The sequence below is a fragment of the Vulpes lagopus genome, chromosome 12, assembly GCF_018345385.1.
Source record: "Vulpes lagopus strain Blue_001 chromosome 12, ASM1834538v1, whole genome shotgun sequence".
NCBI lineage: Eukaryota > Metazoa > Chordata > Mammalia > Carnivora > Canidae > Vulpes > Vulpes lagopus.
The window spans coordinates 23,539,529-23,564,870 of record NC_054835.1 but is presented as its reverse complement, the minus strand read 5'-3'; the positions used below and the strand labels follow the sequence as shown (position 1 = coordinate 23,564,870).

Genomic DNA, 25,342 nt, shown 5'->3' with positions numbered 1-25,342 from the left:
GACGCTCCTCACGATGTGCACAAGGGCATGGGCGGAGAAGGGGCATGGATGGACTAACAGATCCATTACAACTCTAGGCCCACTGCGGGGCCCTGGCGCAGGCGGGGCGAAGGCCACTTTTTATTCACTGGCCTGCGCCCCAGATGCGCCTGTTTCTAATTGGTTCGCCCAGGAGGAGTGTCCCCTTTTCATTGGTCGGCTGGGAGGTGGGCGAGGCCTATTTCCAATCAGACCTCCGTAGGGACCCTCTTTCAAAATCTGTCCAAGGAAAGAGGTGCCTTTTAGACATTCCTCCACCAGAAAGACACCTTTTTTTTTTTTTTTTTTTTAATAACACAAAAACCTTCTGTGTGCTACTGAGGCTTTAAACCTTAGGATAAGAACACTGCAATACATTTGCTCAGCACCTTAGACTTTCCAAACTACTTTACACTATGAACTCAGGGGATCCGCACAAACAGTCCCCCAGAGGTCAGTATCATTGCGCCGTTTAAATTTCACAGATTAGCAAATTGAGACCAGAAGAGGGAGAGCACCCTGCTCGCAGTCACCAAGGCAATTAATGAAAACAGTTTACTTTTGTTCAGTGTGAGTTTAGCTCAGGCTCTCACATAAATATCGTTTCATTCCCCCTTTGCTAAGGACTCTGTGGAATACATAAAGCCAAGCACTTTACACTCATTTTCTCTTTTAATCTTCATGCACCTCTGAGAACTAAATGTCATCTGCTCTCATTTTATTGATGAGGAAACTGTAGCTCGAAGTGGTTAAATCTTTTGCCAAAAGTCACGAAGCTGCAGCCTACCACTTATTAATTGCATACTGCACGATGTCAGGTACAGTGCTCAGTTACTTACAGACATTATTCCCTCCTTTAATGCTCCCTAAACCACCTGATATTGGTATTCTTATTATCGACATTTAGTGATGAGAAAAATATGTTCAGAGAGACGTCTGGTGGCTCAGTAGTTGAGCATCTGCCTTCTGCTCAGGGCGAAATCCGGGTCCTGGAATCGAGTCCCACGTCGGGCCCCCCGCAGGGGGCCTGCTTCTCCAACTCTGCCTGTGTCTCTGCCTCTCTCCAGTGTCCTTCATGAATAAATAAATAAAACCTTTAAAAGAAAAGAAAAATATGTTCAGAGAGGGTGAGTGACTTGCCCAAGACCACACAACCAGCAAGTAACTGAAGCAGGATTCACCGGCCAGTAAAGAAACAGATCTAGAACTCAAACCCAATCCTTCTGACCCCAGCCCAGGGCCTGGCTCCCTGCCAGCGCGGCTGAAATGATCAGTGACCCTCAGGTCGGCCAGGACCCTCCCTGATGGAAGTCTTAGGTAGCCCGTCTTCCCCCGCCCTCCCGGTGGCGACCCGGATCGACTGGAGGTGGCCGGCGAGAGGGAGGGTGGGCAGGGCGGCGGCGGGCACCCGGCCAGGCGGTGCAGCCTGCGGAAGAGGCTCCGGGACGGCGGCGCGTTCCAGCGGCGGAGCCGAGTGGGTGGGGCCGGAGTGCCCGGCCCCCGCCCCTCCTGCCTCCCTTCCTCCTTTGCCTTCCCGGTCCCGGGGCGGGCGACCCGCAGGCAGGCGCTGCTCCACCCCGGGCCGGCTCCCGGCGAAGCGCCCGGCGGGGCCGCCCTGCGCGCGGAGCCGGGGCACCCGCGAGTCCCCGGTGCCTCCCGCTCCGCGCAGGGGCGGCGCAGGGCTGGAGCATCCGCGGGGCCCCGGGCGCCGCTGACCGCCTGGAGCAGCCCGGCGCGCGGGGCCTGCCCACGGGTCCCGCGCCCCGCGTGGGCAGCGGGGTGGACATGGCTGCGCGTGTGGGCCTCCTGCTGCGCGCCCTGTGGCTGCTGCTGTGGGGCGGCCTGGACGCCCAGCTCGCCGAGCGCGGAGGCCAGGAGCTGCGCCGGGAGGCGGAGGTAACGGAGGCGTGAGGGGCGGCGAGCGGGGCGCGAGCCGGAGACCCTCGGGAACTTTGCAGTCAGGTCAGCCAGCCTCTCCTCGGAGCTGGCGATGTGCGTCTCCCTCTCCCGCTGCTCACACAAAGCCTGGGGCGCGTTCTCCCCGGCCGGGGCTGGGACCACACAGGCGCGGATCTGCTTTGACTTTCCCGGACGGGGGAAGGAGGAAGCGACCAGGTGGGACAGGCGGGCAGCAGCTGGGAGAGAGGTAGCCCGGGCACCCCAGCTAGGCACAGAGCTGCCCTGCGGTCCCTCGCCGCGTAGGCTGCGGAGACGTGGCAGCATTCGTCGGGTGCCCCGAGCCCTCGCAGAGGCTGCAGAGCCCCCCTAGATCGGTGAGGTGGACAGGGTGTCACCGGCAAGCGGGGACACAGGAGACAGCACTGGCGTCCTGGGCTGGTGCTGCCGCGCGACCAGCTTGAACAAGTCAGCGTCCAAGCTCGGGACTGGTTTCTTAACCTGTAAAATGGGTGAGAGTATTTTAGTCTCAAGAACTGCTTCTAAGGAGCTTTGGAACAGTGCTTCGGGACTGGACTTGAGAAAGGGCAGGGATGTGGAGGTGAACCTTAATTTAAAACTTCTCCTTTCATTTTCATGATTAGGACTAGGGTCACCACTATTTTAAGGAGAAGTTCTAAATTTCTGAGCCCAGTGCCCTGCCCTGAGAAAGACTCTTGCTCCCTAAGAGCGTCATTCCTGCTCTAAAACTCCCAGTCAAGAACTTCTCAGTACCCTCCCATTCCCCTTCCCTAGAAGAGGCATGCTGGATCTAAGAAACCTCCAGAATGAAGAAGCCCCCACCGAATGGCTCTTCCTTCCATCAGCCAGCTCCCATCACTATTCTGGAATATTTGGAAATAACCCTGTTTCAACAACGAGGTCCCCCCTCTCCCATTCCAAGCGCTGGTCTCTTGTTTTGGGCTCTCTGCTTCCGCACATTTGGGAATCGCTGTTTCACTGAATTTAGAATCTTACAACATCAAGTGTACAGTCCTCATGGCCCCAGGAGAAGGCTTCTGTCTACCAAGCCAAGTCCTATTAAGAGTCCCGTACCACCTCCCCCCAAGTCTGGGTCCCAGGCAATCCTTGGCAGGAGAACAGAGACAATATCTCTGCCGCCCATGCCTGTGGTGGCCCCAGATGGAGAGAATTTAATCTTGGGGTGTGCTTGGGAAACATAATACTAAGCAGATTGAGTCTCTTGCAGTCTATTTAACAATATTGGGGGAAGGGGAGTTTTTACCTCTGAGAACAGGACATATTTTAAAAGTATAAAAAAGCTCTGGAAATGTGGATGTGTTTCTATATGCCTATGCATGTACATATGTACGTAATGCAAATTGGGGGTGTTAGTATGTCTACATGTGCTTCTGTAAATGGCTAATTCAGTATCAGACAGATGTGTGTGCAAACCAAAAGTGAATCATTTAATCTCTCTGAACCTCAGTTTTCTTCTCTGTACAACGGAGGTTACAAATGCTTGTTTCATAAGACTGTTGTGGGTTTCATGGAGATAATGCGTATAAAACACTCAGCACAGTGCCTGCTATGTAGAACACAGTCTATAAAAGGAAATTGCTCTCAATATTCTTCTCATTATTATCTGTATCATTATTTTAGGGGACAGAGCTTCAGATTAAAAGTCCTGACCTGATCAGGGCACTTGGGTGGCTCAGTCAGTTAAGCATCTGACTTCGCTCAGGTCATGAGCTTGGAATCCTGGGATCAAGCCCTGCTCAGCAGGGAATCTGCTTATTTCTCTGCCCCTCTCCTTGCTCATGCTCACTCACTCTCTCTCTCTCAAATACATAAAAATCTTCAAAAAAAAAAAAAAAGTACTAGCTCAGTGACTAGCTCTCCTAGAACAATAATACAGGACAAAATATGCTAGAAAACTATTTTCAGCATTCGACAACAGGAGGCACAGAGCTATAATTCCTAGGAGATGGTGTTGCAGTTACTATGGCTACATTATAAATTACCCCAGAACTTAGTGAAGTAAAACAAACATTTATTATGTGCATAGATACTATGTGTCAGGATTTCAAACAGGGCACATCAGGGCAGTGTGTCTCTACAATGTTCAGGGTTGGAATCATCTGGCTGTCGGGGGCGGGGAGGGGGGGCACCATTCTCTCCTATGGGCCTATCCACGTGGTTTCTCCATATCGGCTAGTTTGGTCCCAAATTTGGTAGTTGGGTCTCTAGAATGAGTATTCCAAAAGAGAAAGAGAGAATGAGAGAGAGAGGGCAAGCAGAAGTCAAATCCTCTTTAGGACTGAGACTAGGGAGTGTCATAGCATCACTTCTGCTATACCACATTGGCTGGAGCAGTCACCAGCTCCAAGTCAAGGGGAGGGAACATAACCCCCACAATCAATGGCAGGAGTGTTGAAGTCACTATAAGAAGAGCATGGGAATGGGAGATGTTATTGTGGTCATTTAGGGAAATGCAACCATCCACAGAAGGGAATCACAATGTGAGCCCAGTGATCACCCTGGCTCTTTGCTCAGGTGTGATTCCTTGACTCCAGTGCAGAGAGCTAGACCCCCAGTAAAGCACAGCACTCCTCTGCTGAGCTCGTGGGCAAAGTTCAGAGTTCAGGACAGAGAAGGAAAGAAAGAATAAAAATAAGCTGTGTGATCTTAAGCTAGTCCCCTCACTGCGGCAGGCTACAGTTTCCTACTCTGTAAAATAAGGGAGTCAACTTCTTAAATGATTCTCTTAGTGCTAACCTTCTTGGCTCTAGTGTGTTTGTAGCCGGTGCCTGCGTGTGTCTGTGTTCCCATGTCTCCCCGTTTGTATCTCTGTGCCCTGTGTGCATGGCTATATGTGTCCCTTATGTGCATACAAAATAATAAAGTTGAGGGTTTTCCAAAGTGGGCTTTGCCTGGGAGGAGACTGACCACTTACAAAAGCTGCATTATGAACGAGTTCATTGTTGCCCACTTGGGAAAACCAGTGCTGCTCATGACACTAGTGAGTAGGAAGGGCCTCCACTGCTGAGCTACAAGATTGAGAGTTAATGAATGACATCATCACCTTGGCCCCACTCCTGTTTGCAACCAGGCCCTGTCCTGTTCTTGGGTGACACAGACTGTCCCAGGGGATCTGCCTACTGTGCTTCATTAAACACCCAGGTGGTATGTCCAGGAGCCTGCCTTCCATTTGGTGGTCTATGCATATCTGCACAGCTGCTCCCAATGCACCAGTACACCAAGAAGCTGGCTAGTTCGTTTCTCCAGGGAAACATTGCAGCTTCTGTGGAGTATCCACCCCCAGATGCAGTGTCTGTTTCTCATACCCCAGAGCCATTCATTTTACTTTTTATGAGTCAGAAATCCAGAAGCCCGGGTGTGGAAACCGTTCCCAAGGGCTGAGCACAGTGACTCATGGGTGCAGGGTGAACAGAAGTGCACAAGAGGCTCTGGAGGGTCCCAGAGGACCATGAGCTGGTGGAAAAGCAGTTGTCAAACCAGTTTGAAAACCAAGGGATCTAAGCAAAACGTGGGCGGTGGAAGCAGGAACATAGTAAGGAGACAGGTGGACAACTCTCCCAAAATCCAGCCTTGCTTAGGGCATTATTTTTTGCCCTAAATTTAGCCCTACAAGCCTAGGGCAGACCATGAGTCCATACAGTACAATTATGTAGCATTAGAAAAAGTATAAGAGGGGTTTGGATGGAGAATGATCAGCTAATATTTTCCAACTTCCTTAAGGACAAAAAATTATAGGAAGGGGGGTTATAGCAAGAGGGTATCTAGGCTACACCCAGACAGAACTTTATGAATATGAGACTAGGAATGAGGAAAAGGAAGAGAAGTTTAAGGGGCTCAGACAGAGGGAAGGGAAGGCATTTGCCCCCCAATAAAGGGAAAGGATCTGAGTGGATCCCACTGCCCTGGGGCCTTCAGGAGATCCTAGGAGCAGAGAGCAAAAGGAACATAGTTGCCTCTTGCTGAATACCTGTGTCTTGTCAGATGACCTGTTTGGAGTGTGATGGGAGATGTACTCCCAGCTTCTATTGAAAGCCGGAGTCCACCACCAAAGCAGCTTCTTTCCTCTGCTCTGGGCCTGGACCTGCTTACAGAGGAGGAAGAAGGAACCCAGCTAGAAATATCCCCAGCTTTTTTCTCATTTGATAATTGTTTCCCCGGTGGAGAGAGAAGGGGTTCCATGCCTTCAGTTTCAAAGCCCCTGAGTCACTTGTGTGAATGTGAAATCCTGGGATAGGTGTCAGAGGATCTGAACTCAAGTACTGGTTCTGTTGCTCACTTAGGATCCTTTGGCAAGACACTGCTTGCTCCCCTGAGACTTACTTTCCTCCTCTTTACCATGGGATTATCAACACCTGTCCTGCCTATGTTCTTGCAAGGTTACTGTGAAATTCAGAGGTGCAAAACCCTTAAAAGCTCTATATTAGTCAAGGCTCAGCACTCAGTTCATTGGGCAGTGTGCTGGAGAATCTCTCTCTCTCTCTCTCTCTCTCCCTTCCTCTCTCTCTCTGTCTCAAATAAATCTGAAAAATTCTTGGTCTCAGTTTTGCTCCTGCAGTTCTTTGATATGGAGGGTGTCCCAGCCACTCTGTAGACATAAGACTCAGAGCTGCCCTTCCAAGACTTTACTAACAAAGTTCTGTTCCTGCAATAAAGCTCTGTGACTATAGCAAGAAAATTTTTATGCTATAAAGTTTTTAATGGGTGCAACTGTCATAAAGCTTTCCCAAGACATCTCATCTATTTGTTTTAAGATTTTATTTATTTATTCATGAGAGATACAGAGGAGAGGCAGAGACAGGAGGAGGGAGGAGAAGCAGGCTCCATGCAGGAGCCTGATGCAAGACTCGATCTCGGAATTCCAGGATCACGTCCTGAGCCGAAGGCAGACGCTCAACTGCTGAGCCACCCAGGCGTCCCAGGCATCTTATCTTCTTACTGGATTTTCATGACATTCCTGTGAGAAACCTATATCATTCTTACCTGCTTGTCACACTTTGAGGCACAGAAAGGTTCAGTAACTTCGTCATAGTTCACACAGCTAATCAGTTGCAGAGGCAAGTCCATGATAATAGATGAAGCTGGAGTACGTTTTAGCCCAAACCAACCCTCTCATTTTATAGAAGAAGAAATGGAGGTCCAGGTGTACTTGGGTGGCTAGGTTGGCTAAGCATCTGCCTTGGGTTCAGGTCATGATCTCAGGGTCCTGGGATATAGTCATCAGGTCCTTGCTCAGTGGGGAGTCTGCTTCTCCTCCTTCTGCCCTTCCCACTACTCGTACTTGCTCTCTCTCTCTCTCTCTCTCTCTCTCTGTCTCTCTCAAATAAATAAATAAAATATTTTTTAAAAAGGAAACAAAGAAAGAAAAGAAAAGAAAAGAAAAGAAAAGAAAAGAAAAGAAAAGAAAAGAAAAGAAGAAAAGAAACGGAGGCCCAGAGAGGCACAGAACTTGCCTAAGGACACACAGTTCTTAGCACAGGAATAAAATTCAAGACACAGCCCAGTGCTCTTGCCCTGCCAGGCCAGTGACTCAGAGTTCTTGACTCAGGCCTCAATTCATTTTGCTATACCTCATTCCTAGTCTTGCCCTGCTCAGAAATGGCCAGAATTTCCTCATCCCTAAGGCACTAAATGAGCTGGGCTCTGCGTACCCTCCCATGGCAAGTCAGGACAGACACAGGACTAGAACCTCCAGAGTCCTGAGTCCACTCAACCTTCTGGGTCCCAGGGAGAATCGTTTTCATTCTACTCAAACACCACAACCACTCCCAGGACTTTTCAGAGGCGACTCCCCAGGTAACTGCCCCGAGTCCTGACCAAGTGGACGAGGCAGGTTGTCACAAGCTTTTAGACCTAAGCAGGGTGAATCACAGAAGATGCATGCTCCTCTAGCTTCCTCTCCTCTCAGCTTAAGCCTTGGGCTTCACAGGAGAGAGGATGAGTGGAAAACAGGGCAAAGAGAAAACCTGGTGTTTGGAACTACAAGGCAGAGAGGAGAAGCCAGACACAGTTCCCATGCAGGAGGATGGAGGTGACCCCAAGTGGACCTCAGGGGATACCTAAGAGAACATAGGACAAACCCTAGGGAAGCTACAGCTTGGAAGGGAAATGACTTCTCCAAGATGTTCATGGTCGAGCTGGAATGGAAACAGGAGCTCTACCGCCTAGTCCTTTGTCTTTTTCTGGGATCCCTTTACCATGCTGTCACCTGCCCCACACCCCTGCCCTTTCTTCTCCCATGCAGACAGGGCACTTTTATCGCCTTTGCAGGGGAAAACTGAGGTGTGGCAAGTGGGCTTCTAGAAGAAGGTTAGGGACAGCTGCAGGAGCAGAGGATGTCTCAATTGTGCCTCTTCCTCAGCCAGTGATGTGGAGCTGCCACCACTGAGCAGAACTTTATTTTTTTTAATTATTTTAATTATTTTAATTATTTTTTAAATTAATTTTTATTGATGTTCAATTTACCAACATACAGAAAAACACCCAGTGCTCATCCCGTCAAGTGTCTGCCTCAGTGCCCGTCACCCATTCCCCTCCAACACCCGCCCTCCTCCCCTTCCACCACCCCTAGTTCGTTTCCCAGAGTTAGGAGTCTTTATGTTCTGTCTCCCTTCCTGATATTTCCCAACATTACTTTTCCCTTCCTTTATATTCCCTTTCACTATTATTTATATTCCCCAAATGAATGAGAACATACACTGTTTGTCCTTCTCCGATTGACTTACTGCACTCAGCATAATACCCTCCAGTTCCATCCACGTTGAAGCAAATGGTGGGTATTTGTCGTTTCTAATTGCTGAGTAATATTCCATTGTATACATAAACCACATCTTCTTTATCCATTCATCTTTCGATGGACACCAAGGCTCCTTCCACAGTTTGGCTATTGTGGCCATTGTGAGCAGAACTTTAGAGCACTCAGCACTGAGGATATGAAGGGCCCCCTTCCTATATGTAATTTTTAAATGTTCATATTAAAAATATTAATGATCATTAAAAATGAAATAAGTGTAAGGGAATCCTTATGTTCTGGTCATTGCAATTATAGTACTTCGATACAGGGCGCCTGGGTGGCTCAGTCCATTGAGCATCTGCCTTCGGCTCAGGTCATGATCCCAAACCCCTAGGATGGAAACCCATGTGGGGCTACCTGTTCAGTGGAGAGTCTGCTTGTTCTCCTCTCCCTCTGCCCCTCACTCCCCACTGCTTGTGCTTGCTCTCTCTCTCTCAAATGAATAAATAAAATCTTTTTAAAAAATACTCAGTGCTTTTATGGAAATATAAAATGTCAAATTCTTAAAATTTATTTTTCTCATTCTTTCGGTATCTCTTGGCTGGTCATGTGCTCACACTGCCTCCTGGGAATTCAGCTCTGCCTTGCAACCCACAGTGTGCCAGAGGCCAGTCAGGAAGAGAGGTCCAGGATTTCCCCCTCTGATGGACCCCTAATAAAGCCCTCCACCCTCATCCTGCCCTCCACTCCACTTTGCCTGCCAAAGTATCAGGCATGACAGCCCAGCCAGGAAACAGGAGACGCCGCTAGTCAATATCCCCTCCCTTCTGCTCTGTCCAAGGCTTCATAGTTCCAGAACCGGAGCCAACTTTCTGATAAGGGCTGGGTGGGTTTGTGGGGAGGAGCACAGGGAGTGCCAGCCTGTTAGCCTGTGACCGGGTCTCTTCCAAGTCACTCAGCAAACCTCCTTTGAAGGGGACATTGATTTCCCAACTTCCTTTAGTAAAGCCATTCTATCCATCCCCACTAAGGGAAGGGAGGAGGCAAAGAAGAGAACCAGGTACCTGGCTGGGGTGAGGCAAGTCTAAGATAGAGCACCTATATTGAGAGCAGAGCTGGAACTGCCTTATTCAGAGCAGTTCCCATCTTATAGACAGGTTGTGTTCGGAAAGTCCGTTTATTTTTCTACCAACATAAATCAACTAGATCAACGGTTTATCAAGTATTTACTATGTATGCTAGCTACACATTGCTTTATATAATCTTTCTGAGAACCCTGTGGTATATTCTTTTCTTCACATTGTGGGTAAAGAAATGGAAAGCTCAGAGATGCTAAGTAATTTGTCCCTGGCCACCCAGAGTCAAGGTTGGGAACAGATTCTTGATTCCAAGCCCTGTGGCTAATTCCATGATGTCACACTATTTTGGACAATAAATAATCTTCCAGATTAAGCCACTAGAACTCCTTTAATCCATTATGCATCCCAAAATAGTGTCCATTTGGAAAGGGAAAAAAGAAAATAGTACTGAAATACAAATAAATTAGTGTAGAAGAATAATGAAATGGACTTGGGAAGTGTTCTGTGGTCTAGAATAAGGGTTCCTTATGGAAAATGGCTTTATTGAGAAGAGCTGAAGGCGAATATAATGAAATTCACAAAGCTAAGGCAGGATACTTACAAAGGCTTAGGAGCTTGCCCATGCTGGCTCTTAGGGTCTGCTTTTCTTCTTCATTTGTGCCTATCCTGGAGGCAACAGCTGTGATTGAAGTTGATTTAAGAAATATAGCAAAGAGGGCACCCAGGTGGCTCAGTATGTTAAGCGTCTACCTTCAGTTCAGGTCCTGATCTCAGAGTCCTGGGACGGAGCCCCACATCGGGCTCTCTGCTCAGTGGGGAGCCTACTTCTGCCTCTCCTTCTGCTGTTACCCCTGCTTGTGCTCTCTGTCTCTCTGTGTCAAATAAATAAGTGAAAATCTTAAAAAAAAAAAAAAAGATACAGCAAAGAAAAGTGTGTAAGAGAACAAAGAAAACAGAATTACTTCCATATAGATAACACAGCAAGGAAGGCTAAAAATAGAGAGATGATGTGTGTCTATAAGAATTAAGCAGCCAAGGGGATCCCTGGGTGGCTCAGTGGTTGGGCGCCTGCCTTCAGCCCAGGGCGTGATCCTGGAGTCCCAGGATCGAGTCCCGTGTCGGGCTCCCTGCATGGAGCTCTGCCTGTGTCTCTGCCTCTCTCTCTCTGTCTGCCTCTCATGAATAAATAAATAAAATCTTTGAAAAACAAGAATTAAGCAGCTGAGGTGACATTTCTTTTATTCCATTGATGAGGATTTTTCAGTGATAAAGGCAAGCAGGGAGCCAAGTGCAGCATGTTCTCTGAAGGGCAGAGCTGGTGATAGGTAAGGATGATGAGTCACATACTTCTCCCCCGCCACTGGCCTCCAAACACGTGGTCACGGAGAGAGCAGCTTCCAGGTGTGTGATGGCAGGCAGCAGCCAACAGACACTTGGGCCATGAGATGTTCTCCAGTTATACTCATTTTCTCAGGGGATCACATCCAGGTCCATGGCCATCCCATAATCTATCTACATGCTGAAAGATTCTGGCTTCTTCCTTGAGCTCCAGGATCATGTGACTAGTGCCACTTGACATCACAGTGTTTTTCTTATTCACATCCACCCCTATCTGCTCCCCCTCTGGTTTCCTCATATAGTTTCTAGCATCACCATCCAAGGCAAACATGGAGGAGCCCTTCTGGATTTCTCTCTTTCTTTCAGTCCTCACAATTAACCCACCATCAGGACTAAAATAATACTCCCATTTCCTACCCTGGGTGACAGTCCTGCCTCTCTCTCTGTGGCTTCTAGCATGTCCTGCTCCTTTACACTCACTGTGCTCAAGCTTTCCTTCTGTTCCTTAGGCACATCCACATCGTTCCTAACCCAGGGCTCTGCGTTTGCTGCTCCTCTGCCTGGAACACACTTTCCCACCTCACTGCATGGCCAGTTACTTCTCATTCTTTGTGACACACATCACATACCAGCTCTTCAGAGGGTCCTTCCCTGACCTCTGATGAAAAGTTTCTCTTTAAGTTATTCTCTTTTTTTTTTTCTTTAAGTTATTCTCAACCACATCACCCAGTTTCTTTTCTTTATCGCACCAAAACTGCCTCCTTTACTTGTTATCTGTGTTTCGATTATCTGTCTCTAGCCACAAATCTTGGTCATTGCACCTGGCCATGTGCCTAGGTCATTGTATGAATTAACAAATGAGTCAATGAAAAGAGGAAGTTGCAGGTTTCTAATTAAAAAATTACTTTTCCCTAAAATATTGAAAAAAAAATTTAACAAAAAATTTTAAAAATTAAAAAAAATACTTTTCTTTTGTTAAGATTTATTTAAGTAATCTCTATACCCAATGTGGGGCTCGAACTCACAACCCTGAGATCAAGAGCCCCATGCTCCTCCTACTGAGCCAGCCAGGTTCCCGTCAAAACTACTTTTCTTTAACACTATTTTTATTTATTTATTTATTCATTCATTTATTTATTTATTTATTTATTTATTTTTAAAGATTTTATTTATTTATTTGAGAAAGAAAGACAGAGAGAGACCATGAGCAGGGGGAAGGATAGATGGAGAGGGAGAAGCAGGCTCCCCACTGAGCAGGGAGCCCTACTCAGGGCTCCATCCTAGAACCCTGAGATCATGACCTGAGCCAAGGTCAGACACTTAACCAAATGAGCCACCCAGGTACCTCATTAACACTATTTTTTAAAGATTTTATTTATTTATCTGAGACAAAGAGAGCAAGAGCATGAGTAGAGGGTAGAAATGGGGTGAATAGCAGGTGGGGAGGCAGAGGAAGATGGAGAAGCAGACTCCCTGCTGAGCAGAGAGCCGGGGCTCAATCCCAGGACTCTGAGATCATGATCTGAGCCAAAGGCAGACGCTTAACCCACTGAGCCACCCAGGTGTTCCCCCTCCACAAAATACTACCTTTATAAGGAGCCAAGTTTGTATACAAACCATAGAGTTGAAGGCAAGTACATCTGTTGTTTGTAGGGCCTTAAATATATCTGCATTTTGAGGGAGGTGAATCATTTAGGAAGATGCCAGAATTAGATAATTAATTCCCAAGCCAGGCATGGCAGAGTCTGCAGGTGACCAGCCCGACTTCTGACCAATACAGGGCAACTCCCTAGACAGGTGAGATGTTCAGGAGCAGAGCTGAAGCATTTCAACAGTGCATATTTATATTTATAATAGCTGCTCTGTATTGAGCCCCTCATAGCTGACAGGCACTGTGTTAAGTGCTTTGTATTCACAGTTGTGATCAAGCCTCACCAAAAAAACCTGTAGGCTGCATACTATTTCTAAGCCCCTTTTACAGATAAGAAAGCTATGGTTTAGAGAAATAGCTTGCTAACTGGGATTTAAGCCCAGCCTGGTGTGACTCCCGAGCCCCTAACTCATCCAGCATGCTCTGCTAGATCCCTGACCATGCCTGGAAATATTCTAGGTAGGGATTGCTCAACCAGTTTGAGAATTAAGAAAGCTAGGATTTAGAAATATTGAGTGACTTACCCAAGACCAAAAAGGTAGTCAGTGGTCACCTGGAATGGAGTCTATGTCCTCCTGGCTTTATCCAGGGACTCCTTTTCCTATAGCTTATAGACCTCATTGGGACAAAGGTTAAGACAGGGCATGATGTATGTGCCACAGATGCTTGGAGACCACGGGAGGGGAAAGGATGCGTGGGAAGGCTGACGCTCCTCTCTCCCTCAGGCATTCCTGGAGAAGTATGGATATCTCAATGAGCAGGTCCCCAAAGACCTCACCTCCGCAAGATTTAGCAATGCCATCAGGTAGGACAGAGGGATGTGGGGGGCTTGGGGGTGCAGGAGGGCAAAGCTTCGGTCACCCCCCCCCTTCGTGGAAAGCTGACCTCCCCACCTGTGTCCATGTTCCCTCCCTCTCCTGCTGTCTCCAGGGAAGCTCCTTGCCCTCACCACCACTACCCCCCACACACATACACTGTGGTCCTTTATCTCAATTCCTCCTGACAGGGAGTTCCAGTGGGTATCTCAGCTGCCCATCAGCGGTGTGCTAGACCCTGTCACCCTGCGCCAGATGATGCGACCCCGCTGTGGGGTGGCAGACACAGACAGCCAGGCGGCCTGGAACGAGAGGGTCAGTGCCCTGTTTGCTGGAGGCCGGGCCAAAATGAGGCGTAAGAAACGCTTTGCAAAGCAAGGTGAGCCCTGTTGAAATCTAGCTAAGCTGGGACTGCCAACAACCAGAAGCCCTGTGGCCAGAGAAAAAACCAGCCCAGCCTCAGACTGGGCTTTGTCAGTAACCTCCTCCCTAGGGGCTCGAGACAGGAGAACAGTGGGTGAACAGGACCCCTCAAGTGGAGGACCATCTTTGTGAACACAGACATTTAAATCAGAATTATACCTACATGGATGAATTTTCATTATGCAAATATTTTCCAGAGCAAGCCCCATCAAGCCCACTTCATTCCTTGATCAGGTTGTTATGCAGGGCAGTTAAACTGTTGCCAACATTTTGTTTACATTTTCCTAAAGTTGTTTTCATCAGAATCAATTCTTTTTTTCATAAGGATTATTCAACAAAGATACAATTTATCAATCAGTTTTACTTTGTCCAAAGCACATTTTTAACAGCCTTATTGAAATATAATTTACATGTCATAAAATTTACCCATTGGAAGTATGCAACTTAGTGGTTCTTAGTACATTCTCAGAATTGTGCAACTATTACCACAGTCTAATTCCAGAGCATGTTCATCACCTCCGAAAGAAACCCCAGGCTCCTTAGCGATCACTCTCCCCGCTCTCCCCCTCTGTGCCCCCTCCCCCCAGCCCCTGACAACTACCAATCCGCTTTCTGTTTCTATGGATTTGCCTATTCTGGACATTTCACTACTGCTTATTTTATCACATCACATCACAATTTCTGCCATTGTGATTCTCTTTTTGTAGTTTTGGTTTTATCTTTCCTTCTCCTCCTCTTCCTCCTTTTTCGTCCAGGTCCAATCTTCCAGGGCCAAATGATACAGACCTAAGATTTATGAAGATTTGATTCTTCTGTCAATTCTTCATCAATAACAGGTTTTATTGTGTAATTTTTGCATCGTCTTTGCACTAAGTCTCATTTTCTCTGACCAATTTTTTGCAGTTTTTAGGATTTCTAAGAAGATAGGGTTGTTGAGTCAAATCTTCATCTATAATCAAGTTTACTACGAACACTTTGGGCCATTGCCTCTTTTAATTTGCATTATCTACCTCCACCGACAATATCCATTATGCACAGAACATGAGGTTCATAGGTCGTTTTTATTTCTTAGCTAATCCACAAGGAAGTTGTGAGCAGTTCCCCTCAACTCCTGGAGGATGGCAGTGTTGGGGTCCAGGCTATGTGGTCGAGAAGTCCTTGGTGTCAACATGTTCTACATCCCACTGTGTTTCTGGACAGTGGAGGTGGAACAGGGGTGCAGCGTGAGCTGGCACAGCATTCCTGAAGCTGGGGCTCTGGGTTCAGCAGTGTGTCACTGCTCATTTCCTCATCTAAGGCATGGGCCCTTTCTGGTTGCAAAGTAGAGATGGCCCCTGATCACCAAGGAGAAAGGGCTTGTACTGGAATGTGGGGCAGCCCCAAACACAGTCTCAGCAGTGGCACTTCCAGGTTACAGGTGATCTCCCAGAGAACTGGGATGATGCCTCCTGGGTATCCAGGGCACAACGTGAGCACCAAGGATACTTCCTTCTGGTTGCCTCTTCTGCCTTTTCAAGGGAATATCTGATGGAACCCGTTTGGCACTATTCAATTTGGAGCATCCATTTGTAACAAAGATTCAAGCTAAGGCATCTCCCAGGCATGTAGCCCTGCCCTACCAGCCTAGCCCCACATCACTGTCTGACCCTGACCCCTGGGTCCAGACAGCAGTGACCAGGTGAGATGGAGACTTTTCCTCTTGTTCATAACGTGAACTACAGCAGCTTGACTTCCTTTACCCCCTGAGTGGGAAGATGTTCCCTAGAAAGGAGCTATATGCTTAGCAGGCACTTCCTGTGCTTTCCTTAGGAAAGGTATTGTTAGGAAAAGGTGTTTTTTTTGTTTTTTTTTGTTTTTTTTTGGAAAAGGTATTGTTAATAGTTAACCCTTACTGGGCATTTATGATGTGCCAAGTGCAGTTCTAAATAGATTAACTTGTGTGATCCTCTAACAACCTTAGGAGATAGGGACCATCATTATCCTCATTTACAGATAGGCAAATGAAGGGACAAAGAGCTTATGCAAATGTTTTCCCCAGGGCCACATAGTCAGAATGTGGCTAAGCCTTCTCACCCCAGGAGGACTGATATTCCACATGTGAAAAACCCCAGGACACAGGTGGCTGCTTTAAAAATGATGTGGATTTCTAGGCCAGTGACTGTTGATGCTGTGTGTTAATGCTATACTGATGAAGCTGGGCTCCAGGGTAGGGTTGGCAGGCAAAATATAAGATGTCCAGTTAAACTTGGATGTCAGGTGAATAACAGATAATTGTTTTATTCTCACTTTTATACTAAAAAAGTTATTTGTTGTTTATCTGATGTGCAAATTTAACCAGGTGCTCCATGTTTTTATTTGCTAAATCTGGCAACCTCATTCCAAGTGTCTGGTCCCCTCAGTGCCTGCTGGGGAGATTTTCAATTCCCCTTGGTCCCTGGAGCTCGAGAGGAGGGGTGAAGGGTACAGGAGTGAATCCGGGGTGGAAAAGAAAGGGGAAGGGAATGGGCATTTACCCACCACATGCCTGGCAGCTATACATTGCTGCTTCATTTGCCATCTCATGTTTGCCACAACTAAGTCTTACCAACCACACTTTGCAAATAAGGAAACTAAGGTTTGGAGAGATTCCATAATTTGCTATCTAATTTTGCAAGTAGAAGTCCTGGGATTCCAACACAGTATTGTTGGAGTGCTAGGAGTCAGTGTTGAATCCTGCTAGGAGTCAGGATTCAGGGTCCTCCCCAAGCGGGGAGGTCTCCACTTCTCCCCATGTCCTTTTCCTTCCCTCATCCCTTTTGGATTTTGGAGCAAGGGTGTGTGGGTTAGGGAGGTGCACTGGCAGGTGCACCTTCTGTGGCCTAGAGATCACTGCAGAATCCAGCCTTGCCTGGGCCAGAGTTCAGGATGGGGGCCTGAGGTGGCCAACCTGCTCCAAGGACATAAATCTGGAAGAGGACAGAGAGGGCTCAGGCTGGTGGTTAGGGTGGTGGGGAGGTCATTCCTTCATGGCAGGACACACCAACGACCCCTCCCAAGGAAAATTAGCCATTTTCTCTCAGTCCTGTATTTATTTGTCCTCTCCGTCCTCTTCCAAAGACACACACGCATGCACACACAGATTCAAAGAGGATTTTTGGCCTGCAAGCTGTCACCTTTCCTAGCCAAAGTGAGAGAAGTGCTCACCCTCTCCCTTTCTTGCCAGATTGGTGAGGCCCTCCTCTAATGCAAAGAGGCAGAAGGAGCTTCCTCACACTTCTAGAAGCTTGAAGGTGGATGGGGAAAGTCTGGGATCAGTCACCCCCAACAGGGTGTGGAAATGCCCAGCGCCAGCCAGTCCAGAGCCCTCCAGGTCACCTCTGGACCCCAGGCCTTCCCTCCCCCTTCCTTGTCTCCCTCCCTTCCTAAGAATCCTTCCCTCTTCCCTCCCTGAGGGTTGGTCACTGGCTGGGAGGGGTTGGGTGGCTGCCAGGCCAAACAGGCCTGGGAAGGCAGCATTGCCTTGAATGGAGCTTGGCTCAGGGTGGGAGAAAAGACATTCCCCTCCCCTATTTCCATGGGGGCTGGGGGAGGGAAAGGGCACTCAGCTCCTCTATCCACTCTCTACCACCCTCCCTTCCATCTGGAGAATTTCAGTTCATGCAGAGCCCCTGTTTTGACCCAGAGGAGCCACGTTTAGGCAAATATATAAGCCTCGAGTCTTAGCAAGTGTGCCTGCTTACCTGTGTGATTAGTAGAAAGCACACTGATCAGATGTCAGGGCTTGGGCCCAGGGCCTACCTCGGCTACTCACTCATTCTGTGACCCTGGGCAGGTCACTGCCCCCTGGTCTCAGTTCCCCCAGAATAGAGCAGAGAGGTTGGATAAGGAGATGGCTAACCTTCCAGGACCTTAGTTCTGGTTCAGGCAAGTATTTCCCCCGAGGCAAAAGGGCAGGCGCTCTGAACCTTCAATTGTTCCTCCAAAGAGAGAGAGGGCTGTGCCCATTGGCCTGGCCTGCCTACTTGTCACCCACAGTTCGAGAATTCTGGTCCATTTAGGAAATTGAGACCTCAAAGATAACATGATTCCTAAGCGCTCCCTGGGCCACAGGGAGCCTCAGAGGCCTGCGTCTGAGCTGTAAGTCTTCCACATGAAGTCACAATCTCAGCCCCTGAGCTTGGAAAGCTCAGAAATACCCCCATGAAAAACTCCAGATCTGGACCTTCTAAGCACCCTGGTACAGGGTGTGTGGTGAGCTGTAGGGGACTCAGTTGACCTGAGGCTTGGGCGAGAGGCCAGAAGAGTCTTACATCCAAGGGAGGAATTGCAGTTCTGGGCAAAGGAATAGAAACTCGTAACTAAGTAGAGATGGAAAAATTTCTCTCCGTCTCAGTGAGTGACAAAACACACCCTTTGTTCTTATTTGTTTTCACCTCGGAGCTCTCCAGAGTCCCTGAGGAAGTGAGGGGGAGGGCCAGGGGTCAGGAAAAGACCTCTAATAAATGGGTCTTGGTAGCTTCTCAGCAGCAGGCCTGTGGCAGTGGAATGGGAGGGGCAGGCGGGTGTGGGGGGGTAGAGAGGAGAGAGAAGTGAGATGGGGTCCAAGCCGTGGCCCCACTGGCCCCCTCTCTCCTCCACCTCCTGACATAGTGGGCAGGGGTAGGGGTTTGCGGCCAGCAAGAGGTACAGAGCAGTTTTCGGGCTCAACCCAGGCTGTGGGGAAGAAGACCCCAGATGGGAGAGTCCTTCAGGCTGGGGCTTTTCCTGGGCAGAGGTCACATCTCCCCTAGGGACCTCCCCGGCCCAAGCCACTAGACTGGGGACTCTCTGGGACAAGGGTAGTCCTATCAACATGAGAGCAGTGTCTCCCCCACCAAATGGGCTCTTCCGGGGCGCCAGGGCTGTGTGTCTTTCTCCTTCACATCCAGGACTCCCCAGAGGAGGGCCGAGCCCCCATCACATGGGTCCTTGGGGACCAGCCCCAGGTTCCACAGGGAAGTGTGACTGACGTGGCCTCTCTGGCTGGCAGGCAGCAAGTGGTACAAGCAGCACCTCTCCTACCGCCTGGTGAACTGGCCACAGCACCTCCCTGAGCCGGCAGTTCGTGGGGCCGTGCGAGCCGCCTTCCAACTGTGGAGCAATGTCTCGGCGCTGGAGTTCTGGGAGGCCCCAGCCACAGTCCCTGCTGACATCCGCCTCACCTTCTTCCAGGGCGACCACAACGACGGGCTGGGCAATGCCTTCGATGGCCCAGGTGCTAACACAGAGGCTCTCTCCCACGTGGCAGCAGGGGAACCCAACCAGGAGAGGCAGTCTGGGGCGGGCAATGGGGCCTGGGCCGAGCCGTATCCTCCTTCAAAGAACCCTCAGTCTCCTGAATGGGAACAATGGTTCCTGCCCAGTTATGTGCCACATGGCTGAAAGGACAGCCAGATGAGGTCCTGCATGGAAAGCACGTTGCAAATTCCCAAGGATCTTCTGGCAGAACCTTCTGGGGTCCCGTCATCCATCCTCTGCCTCTAGACAGGCCTGTGCCTCTCCTGTTCTCCAGGAGGGGATGTTCCCAGACCACCACCCTAGAAAGTTCCAGAGGCCGCTGCCATCCCACGCCTGTCCTCCCCACACCCACTACCACAGTCACTGCTGCAAGGCAAGAGGCTTTCTGTCCCCTCTCCCCCCACAGAAGTGCTTCACATTCCCACCCCAGCCCGGACACTTGCCCTGTTTGCCCCTAGCCTAAAGGCTTACGGCACCAATCTAAACTCCTCTCCTCCCACTCCGCCCAACATTGGCCTTCAGAACCTGACTGCGGGTTACCTGTGCATCGTTCCCCCACCCTCCACTCTAATGAGGGAAGGACACCTGATTGGACCCCTTCACGGTGGGAACTCAAGCCTTTGTGTGGCCTGAGAATTTAGGCCCTCACCTCCCTTGTGCTTCTCTGCTTTCCATCAAGTCCACTCAAAGCAAAGCCCAAGTCCAGGCCCTGCTGCTGGGACCCAGGGTAGGACTGCGAGAAATCTAAGGTTTTCAAGAATCCACATGTAACACACGTGTTCTTGCATGTAACTCACTTTACCTATGATATCTACGTGAGATGTTTATGCCCATACCCAGCTAGAGTCACCCAGCTAAGACAACATTGGACTGGGAGAAATCTCTGATTTGGGGCAGGTACTTTGTCTTTTTTGAGTTCAAGTGTTCTCTCTCTCTCTCTCTGAAACCTGTCATCTGTCTCCCAGGGTTACTGTGAAAAGTGAACAGAAAGGGCTAACATTGCTTGGGGAGCTCGAGGCATATTCCAAACAGGAGGCATGTGGCTCACTCCCCACACCCCAGGCCACTCTCCTTTAATGGTGGTCAATCCCCATTGGCCTGGGCTCCAAGAAGGCTATGCTGGAAGTGCCCTCAGCAGGCTTCTAGGCCAACATTATCACCGTGCTGTTTGCTGGCCCCTGTTCCTGCAGGAAGTGAATTATGAAGCATGGGGCCCTGGGAGCTGTGCAATGGGATAAGCTCCCTGTGGGGCATGCCACAAGCTAGCACATCACTGATCCAGTTCATTCCCTCTGCTCACACATAATACAGCAAGGCAGTGGAGACCCCCCAGCAGAGCCCTGCAGAGGAAGGCAAGAACACGCACACAGATATACTTTTTATTTTTAAAGAGGCTATACATACCCACAAACACACCCAGCACCCAGATCAAGAAAAGCCATCACCAACATCCAGGAGGTCCCATCGTGCCCACCTCTGGGGTAACCACTATACCTGTCCCTAGATCTTTGTGAAGATAATTCCTGTGCAGCATTCATTACTTGCCCAAGGCCACACAGCCAGGGAATAGTAAAACCGGGATTGAAACCCAGGCAGTTAGCCCCTCCCCGCCCCCCCCCGCCCCCTCCCCGCCCCCCCCCCCCCCCCCCCCCCCCCCCCCCGCGCTGGATGCACAGCAGGCTGCCTCCTCGACGTCCACACCCCACTGCTAGTCTCCAGTTCAGTGCTCCCCACTGCAGCCTCTGCCCCAGGTCATTAGGAGGGAAATTATGCGGCAGAAAACAGCCACAGTCACCCCTGAGGCTCAGCGCCCCCGGCTGCGGAGAGGGGGGGGCGGGGGGCGGGCCGCGGGGCCCTCCCGGCCGGGCTGCCCCTGACCCTCCGCGCCGCCTGCAGGGGGCGCCCTGGCGCACGCCTTCCTGCCCCGCCGGGGCGAAGCGCACTTCGACGGCGACGAGCGCTGGTCCCTGAGCCGCCGCCGCGGCCGCAACCTGTTCGTGGTGCTGGCGCACGAGATCGGCCACACGCTCGGCCTGCCGCACTCCCCCGCGCCGCGCGCGCTCATGGCGCCCTACTACAAGAGGCTGGGCCGCGACGCGCTGCTCAGCCGGGACGACGTGCTGGCCGTGCAGGGCCTGTATGGTGAGCCCCGGGCCCCCGCCGTCCCGAAGCCCCGCGCCCGACCTTCCGCCCCGGCCCGGCCCGCGCTCGGCGCTCCCGGCGCTCCGAGTCCGGCCCGTCCCGCCGCCGCCGCCGCCGCCGCCGCCGCCGCCGCCGCGACACCCAGGCCCCGCCCCCGGCCCCGCCCCCGGCCCCGCCCCGCCCCGGGCCTGCTCCGCTCGCTCCCCCGCCAGCCTCCCCCTGGCCCAGCCGGTGCCCGCTTCCCCCCAAGCCTGGGCCTCTGCCAGGTGGAGCCAGCCGAGGTCTCCCCCACCCCGCCCCCCAGAATGCACTGGCCAGGGCTGCCGCGCAGCTGGCGGGCGGGCGCCCTCCCCTCCGAGGGCGCGGTGCGCAGGCAGGTCACAGCCCGGGCTCAGGTCCCCTTGCCACTCCTGACAAGCAGGTGCTCGTGGGCAGAGCATTTCCTCTGAGAGCCCTCAGTGTCGCCTTCTGAGAGAGGGGTTAACGCTTGGGGCCCTGCCTACCTCCCAGGCCTGTTGCCCTAGTGGGGATGAGCTTCTCCGTAGCCTGAGAAACCAGGCAAACAGCTGCTATCTCATGTGTATGCCGCGGGCCAGGCACGTAGCATGCAGCCCACTCGTGGGGAGAGAAGCTTTTTGTCCACGGATTGGGAGAACGGGGCTCCGAGGGGTTAGATAACTTGTCCAAGGTCACGCAGCTAGAAAGTTGCAGAGCAGGATGCAGGAGCTGGTGCCACATTCTAAGCTTCTTGGACTCTGCCTCACTCTCATATAAGTATGGTGATGTAATTCTTATAATTGCTGTAACTATCACAGCCCAGGCCCCTGAACTCTGCCCGCATGACATGTGTGTTGCCCAGGACTCAAGGAAGAGAACCTTCTGGCTCTTCTTCTTTTTTTTTTTTTTTTAATTTTTTATTTATTTATGATACTCACACAGAAAGAGAGAGAGAGGCAGAGACACAGGCAGAGGGAGAAGCAGGCTCCATGCACTGGGAGCCCGACGTGGGATTCGATCCCGGGTCTCCAGGATCGCGCCCTGGGCCAAAGGCAGGCGCCAAACCACTGCGCCACCCAGGGATCCCCCTTCTGGCTCTTCTTAATGCCAAACCCTTGTGTGGTCCCCCACTCCGGTTTTATCTCAGTAGGGTCCTCTTTCCCAGATTGTTCTGTAGGCGAGAGGGCACTTCAGTTTAGTGCTATGGTTAATAATACCAACAACCAAGGACAACTCTTAGCCCTCAACCCCCGCCCCTCCTTCCTTGCCTCTCATACCAGATAATGATGGAAGGAACCAGAAGGGAGGTCTTAAGACCCTCAACACATGCTCCAACCAGTGTGTGTTCTCTCCCTTTCTCTCTTTCCCCATGAAGGAAAGCCCCAGGGGGGCTCAGTAGCCATCCAGCTCCCAGGAAAGCTGTTCACTGACTTTGAGGCCTGGGACCCCCACCGGCCACAGGGAAGGCGCCCCGAAATCCAGGGTCCCAAATACTGCCACTCTTCCTTCGATGCCATCACTGTAGGTAAGATGGCCCCACCTTTGCCTCACTTCCTTTTTCCTTTCCCTTTCTCCAGGGGTCTCCAGAGCTAGAATCCAAGGTGGGGCTATGAATAAAAAAAATAAAATCCAGAAATCCCAAGCCACAGGCATTCTGCAGGGTAGCAAGCCCTAGCCAAGCAGAACACTGCTTCCTCCTGTGTGCTGTCCCTCTGCCCCACCTGTGCACGCTACATCCTCTCTCCTCAGTCTGGGAAGCTGGTTCTAGCACCTGCCCTGGAAGGAAGGCAAGAGGCTGATGGTCACTCCTCAATTCTCTTGTCTCTGAACAGATGGACAACAGCGACTATACATTTTTCAAGGAAGCCACTTCTGGGAGGTGGCCCCAGATGGCAATGTCTCAGAGCCACGCCCACTACAGGAAAGGTGGGCTGGGCTGCCCCCCCACATTGAGGCTGCTGCAGTGTCGTTGGACAGTGGGGACTTCTACTTCTTCAAAGGTACCAGCCCTGGGGCAGATGAGAAAACAGAGCCTAGAGAAGGGAGGTGTTCTGGTCAAAGGTCAGAAGGGAAGAGAGGAGTCTCAATTCCAATCTGAACCTGTGACCCCAGGGCATTTTACCAGGAGGTTCCTTCAGTGATGGAATGCCAGGCATGAGGTTGTCCCAGGGAGAAAGGGTGGGAGAGCTGCAGAGAAGAGTCTAGAAGGGAAGCAGAGGACCACTCCAGAGCTCTGCAATCAGCCAAAAAGTCCTAGTTCCTTAGAATCCTGGTTGTGTGAGATCGGGCCTTTCACGTGGGCTTGAATTTCTTGAATGGGGAAAAGAATCCCTCAGATTTGTTGAGGAAGGAGGATTAAACAACATAACGTTTGAGGAGCATGCAGTATGAGTATGTAATCTCATTCATCGAACAAATACTAAGTGCCTTGTGTGCATTAGACACGGTTGGAGGTGTTGGGATACAGTAGTGAACAAAACAAAAATCCCTGCTCTCATAGAACTATGTGTAGAAATGATGGCGACTGGCCTTCGCTGTGGTCGCTGCCCTTTCAGGGAAGGGGCCAGCTTCCCACCTCCCCTGGCTGGGTTCCTGCGTGTCTACTGACACCTGCTGGAGGTCTAGGCCACAACAGGCCCTCCTTAGGGGGTAATGACCAATTATTAGCACTGTGTGATCCATTTTGATTATCACAACTACTAACCACCTTGGGCTCCAGCATGAGGGGGAGCAGAGGTATGGAGGGAGGAGGTGAGGCGGAGGACCAAAGGGTGAAAGCCACCAGCTCACCCTGGCTCTTCCGATGCCCTACAGGGAGCAGATGCTGGAGGTTCCGGGGCCCCAAGCCAGTGTGGGGTTCACCACAGCTGTGCCGGGCAGGGGGCCTGCCCCGCCACCCCGACGCAGCCCTCTTCTTCCCGCCTCTGGGCCGACTCGTTCTCTTCAAGGGTGCCCGCTACTACGTGCTGGCCCGAGATGGACTGCAGGTGGAGCCCTACTACCCCCGGGGCCTGCAGGACTGGGGCGGTGTCCCCAAGGAGGTCAACGGAGCCCTGCCTCGGCCTGATGGTTCCATCATCTTCTTCAGGGATGACCGCTACTGGCGCCTTGACCAGGCCAAACTGCAGGCGACCGCCTGGGGCCGCTGGGCTGCAGAGCTGCCTTGGATGGGCTGCTGGCATGCCAACTCGGAGGGTGCCCTGTTCTGAAGACACCTCCACCTCTTACTGAATTGTCGGTGCCCTCATGGCCAGTGTGTGTGCCCTGGCCCAGGGGCAGGATCTGTGTTGGAAGCTTCTGAGCCTCCCTGCAGAGGACCAGGCAGGAAAGTTTGCATTTGTTCCCTGGAGAATGTCTTTGTGCTCTTAAGACATTGATCTTTGTGGGATCAATCCAAGGAGAAGCCAAAAAGGGTCTCAAACCCCAATGGCTCTTCCTCAAAGGACCCCAAGCCTGGAGGATTTTGTCTCTTCTGCTAAAGATGCACTTCCTATCTATGAGGCGACAGCTCAGGCGGCCAGAGAGGATCTAAAGCTCAATGGAGAGGTTGGGACCGCTTTGCAAGACTGTCTCCTTCCCCTCAGAACCTCCTGGCTCAGTTCTTGGAGAATTGGGTCTCTTCAAATGTGAGGCCTCACCTCCAGGAAGCTTGTGTGGGTTGGGCACAAGGAGTTTCCAAGGACCCCTCTTGGGTGGGAGGGTCAGGACCCAGAGCAAGAGGGAGACTGATGCAGGCCTGCTGGGCTCGACTTTGGGGGATGGGGTGGCTGGAATAAAGCGGTGCCCCCAGCTGGTGGGCCTGGAGGCGGGCATCAGCCTTCCTTGGAATGGTTTCCAGTGAGAACAGGTGGGGTAGGGATGCTGGAGAGGCCAGAACCACGTTCTTTTCTGTCCAAGCCAATACCACAGACTATGTGTGAGTAGTTGTGATGGGGAGAGGTGGCCTGAAAAAGCA

At 50.9% G+C, this 25,342-nt stretch overlaps 1 protein-coding gene across 2 annotated transcripts; it reads left to right on the top strand.

Moving 5' to 3' along the window:
- Nucleotides 1-1,537: 1,537 nt before the first annotated feature.
- On the top strand, nt 1,538-25,197 carry MMP28 (matrix metallopeptidase 28). 2 transcript variants are annotated; one of them, XM_041727084.1, is made up of 8 exons: nt 1,538-1,914; nt 13,480-13,559; nt 13,761-13,948; nt 19,001-19,225; nt 21,145-21,390; nt 22,763-22,912; nt 23,220-23,387; nt 24,202-25,197. In XM_041727084.1, exons 1-8 carry the CDS (start codon nt 1,804-1,806, stop codon nt 24,594-24,596), a joined length of 1,563 nt encoding a protein of 520 aa, XP_041583018.1. In that variant the 5' UTR covers nt 1,538-1,803; the 3' UTR covers nt 24,597-25,197. The 2 variants fall into 2 exon arrangements, with proteins under 2 accessions (XP_041583018.1, XP_041583019.1); XM_041727085.1 differs by lacking the exon at nt 21,145-21,390.
- The last annotated feature ends 145 nt before the right edge of the window (nt 25,198-25,342 follow it).

Excerpts from the sequence above, each read along its gene's own strand:
- MMP28 (XM_041727084.1), top strand. The coding sequence starts at position 1,804 with ATGGCTGCGCGTGTGGGCCTCCTGCTGCGCGCCCTGTGGCTGCTGCTG. Across the intron at positions 22,913-23,219 it reads CTTCGATGCCATCACTGTAG|ATGGACAACAGCGACTATAC; the intron begins GTAAGATGGCCC and ends GTCTCTGAACAG. Across the intron at positions 23,388-24,201 it reads GGACTTCTACTTCTTCAAAG|GGAGCAGATGCTGGAGGTTC; the intron begins GTACCAGCCCTG and ends GATGCCCTACAG.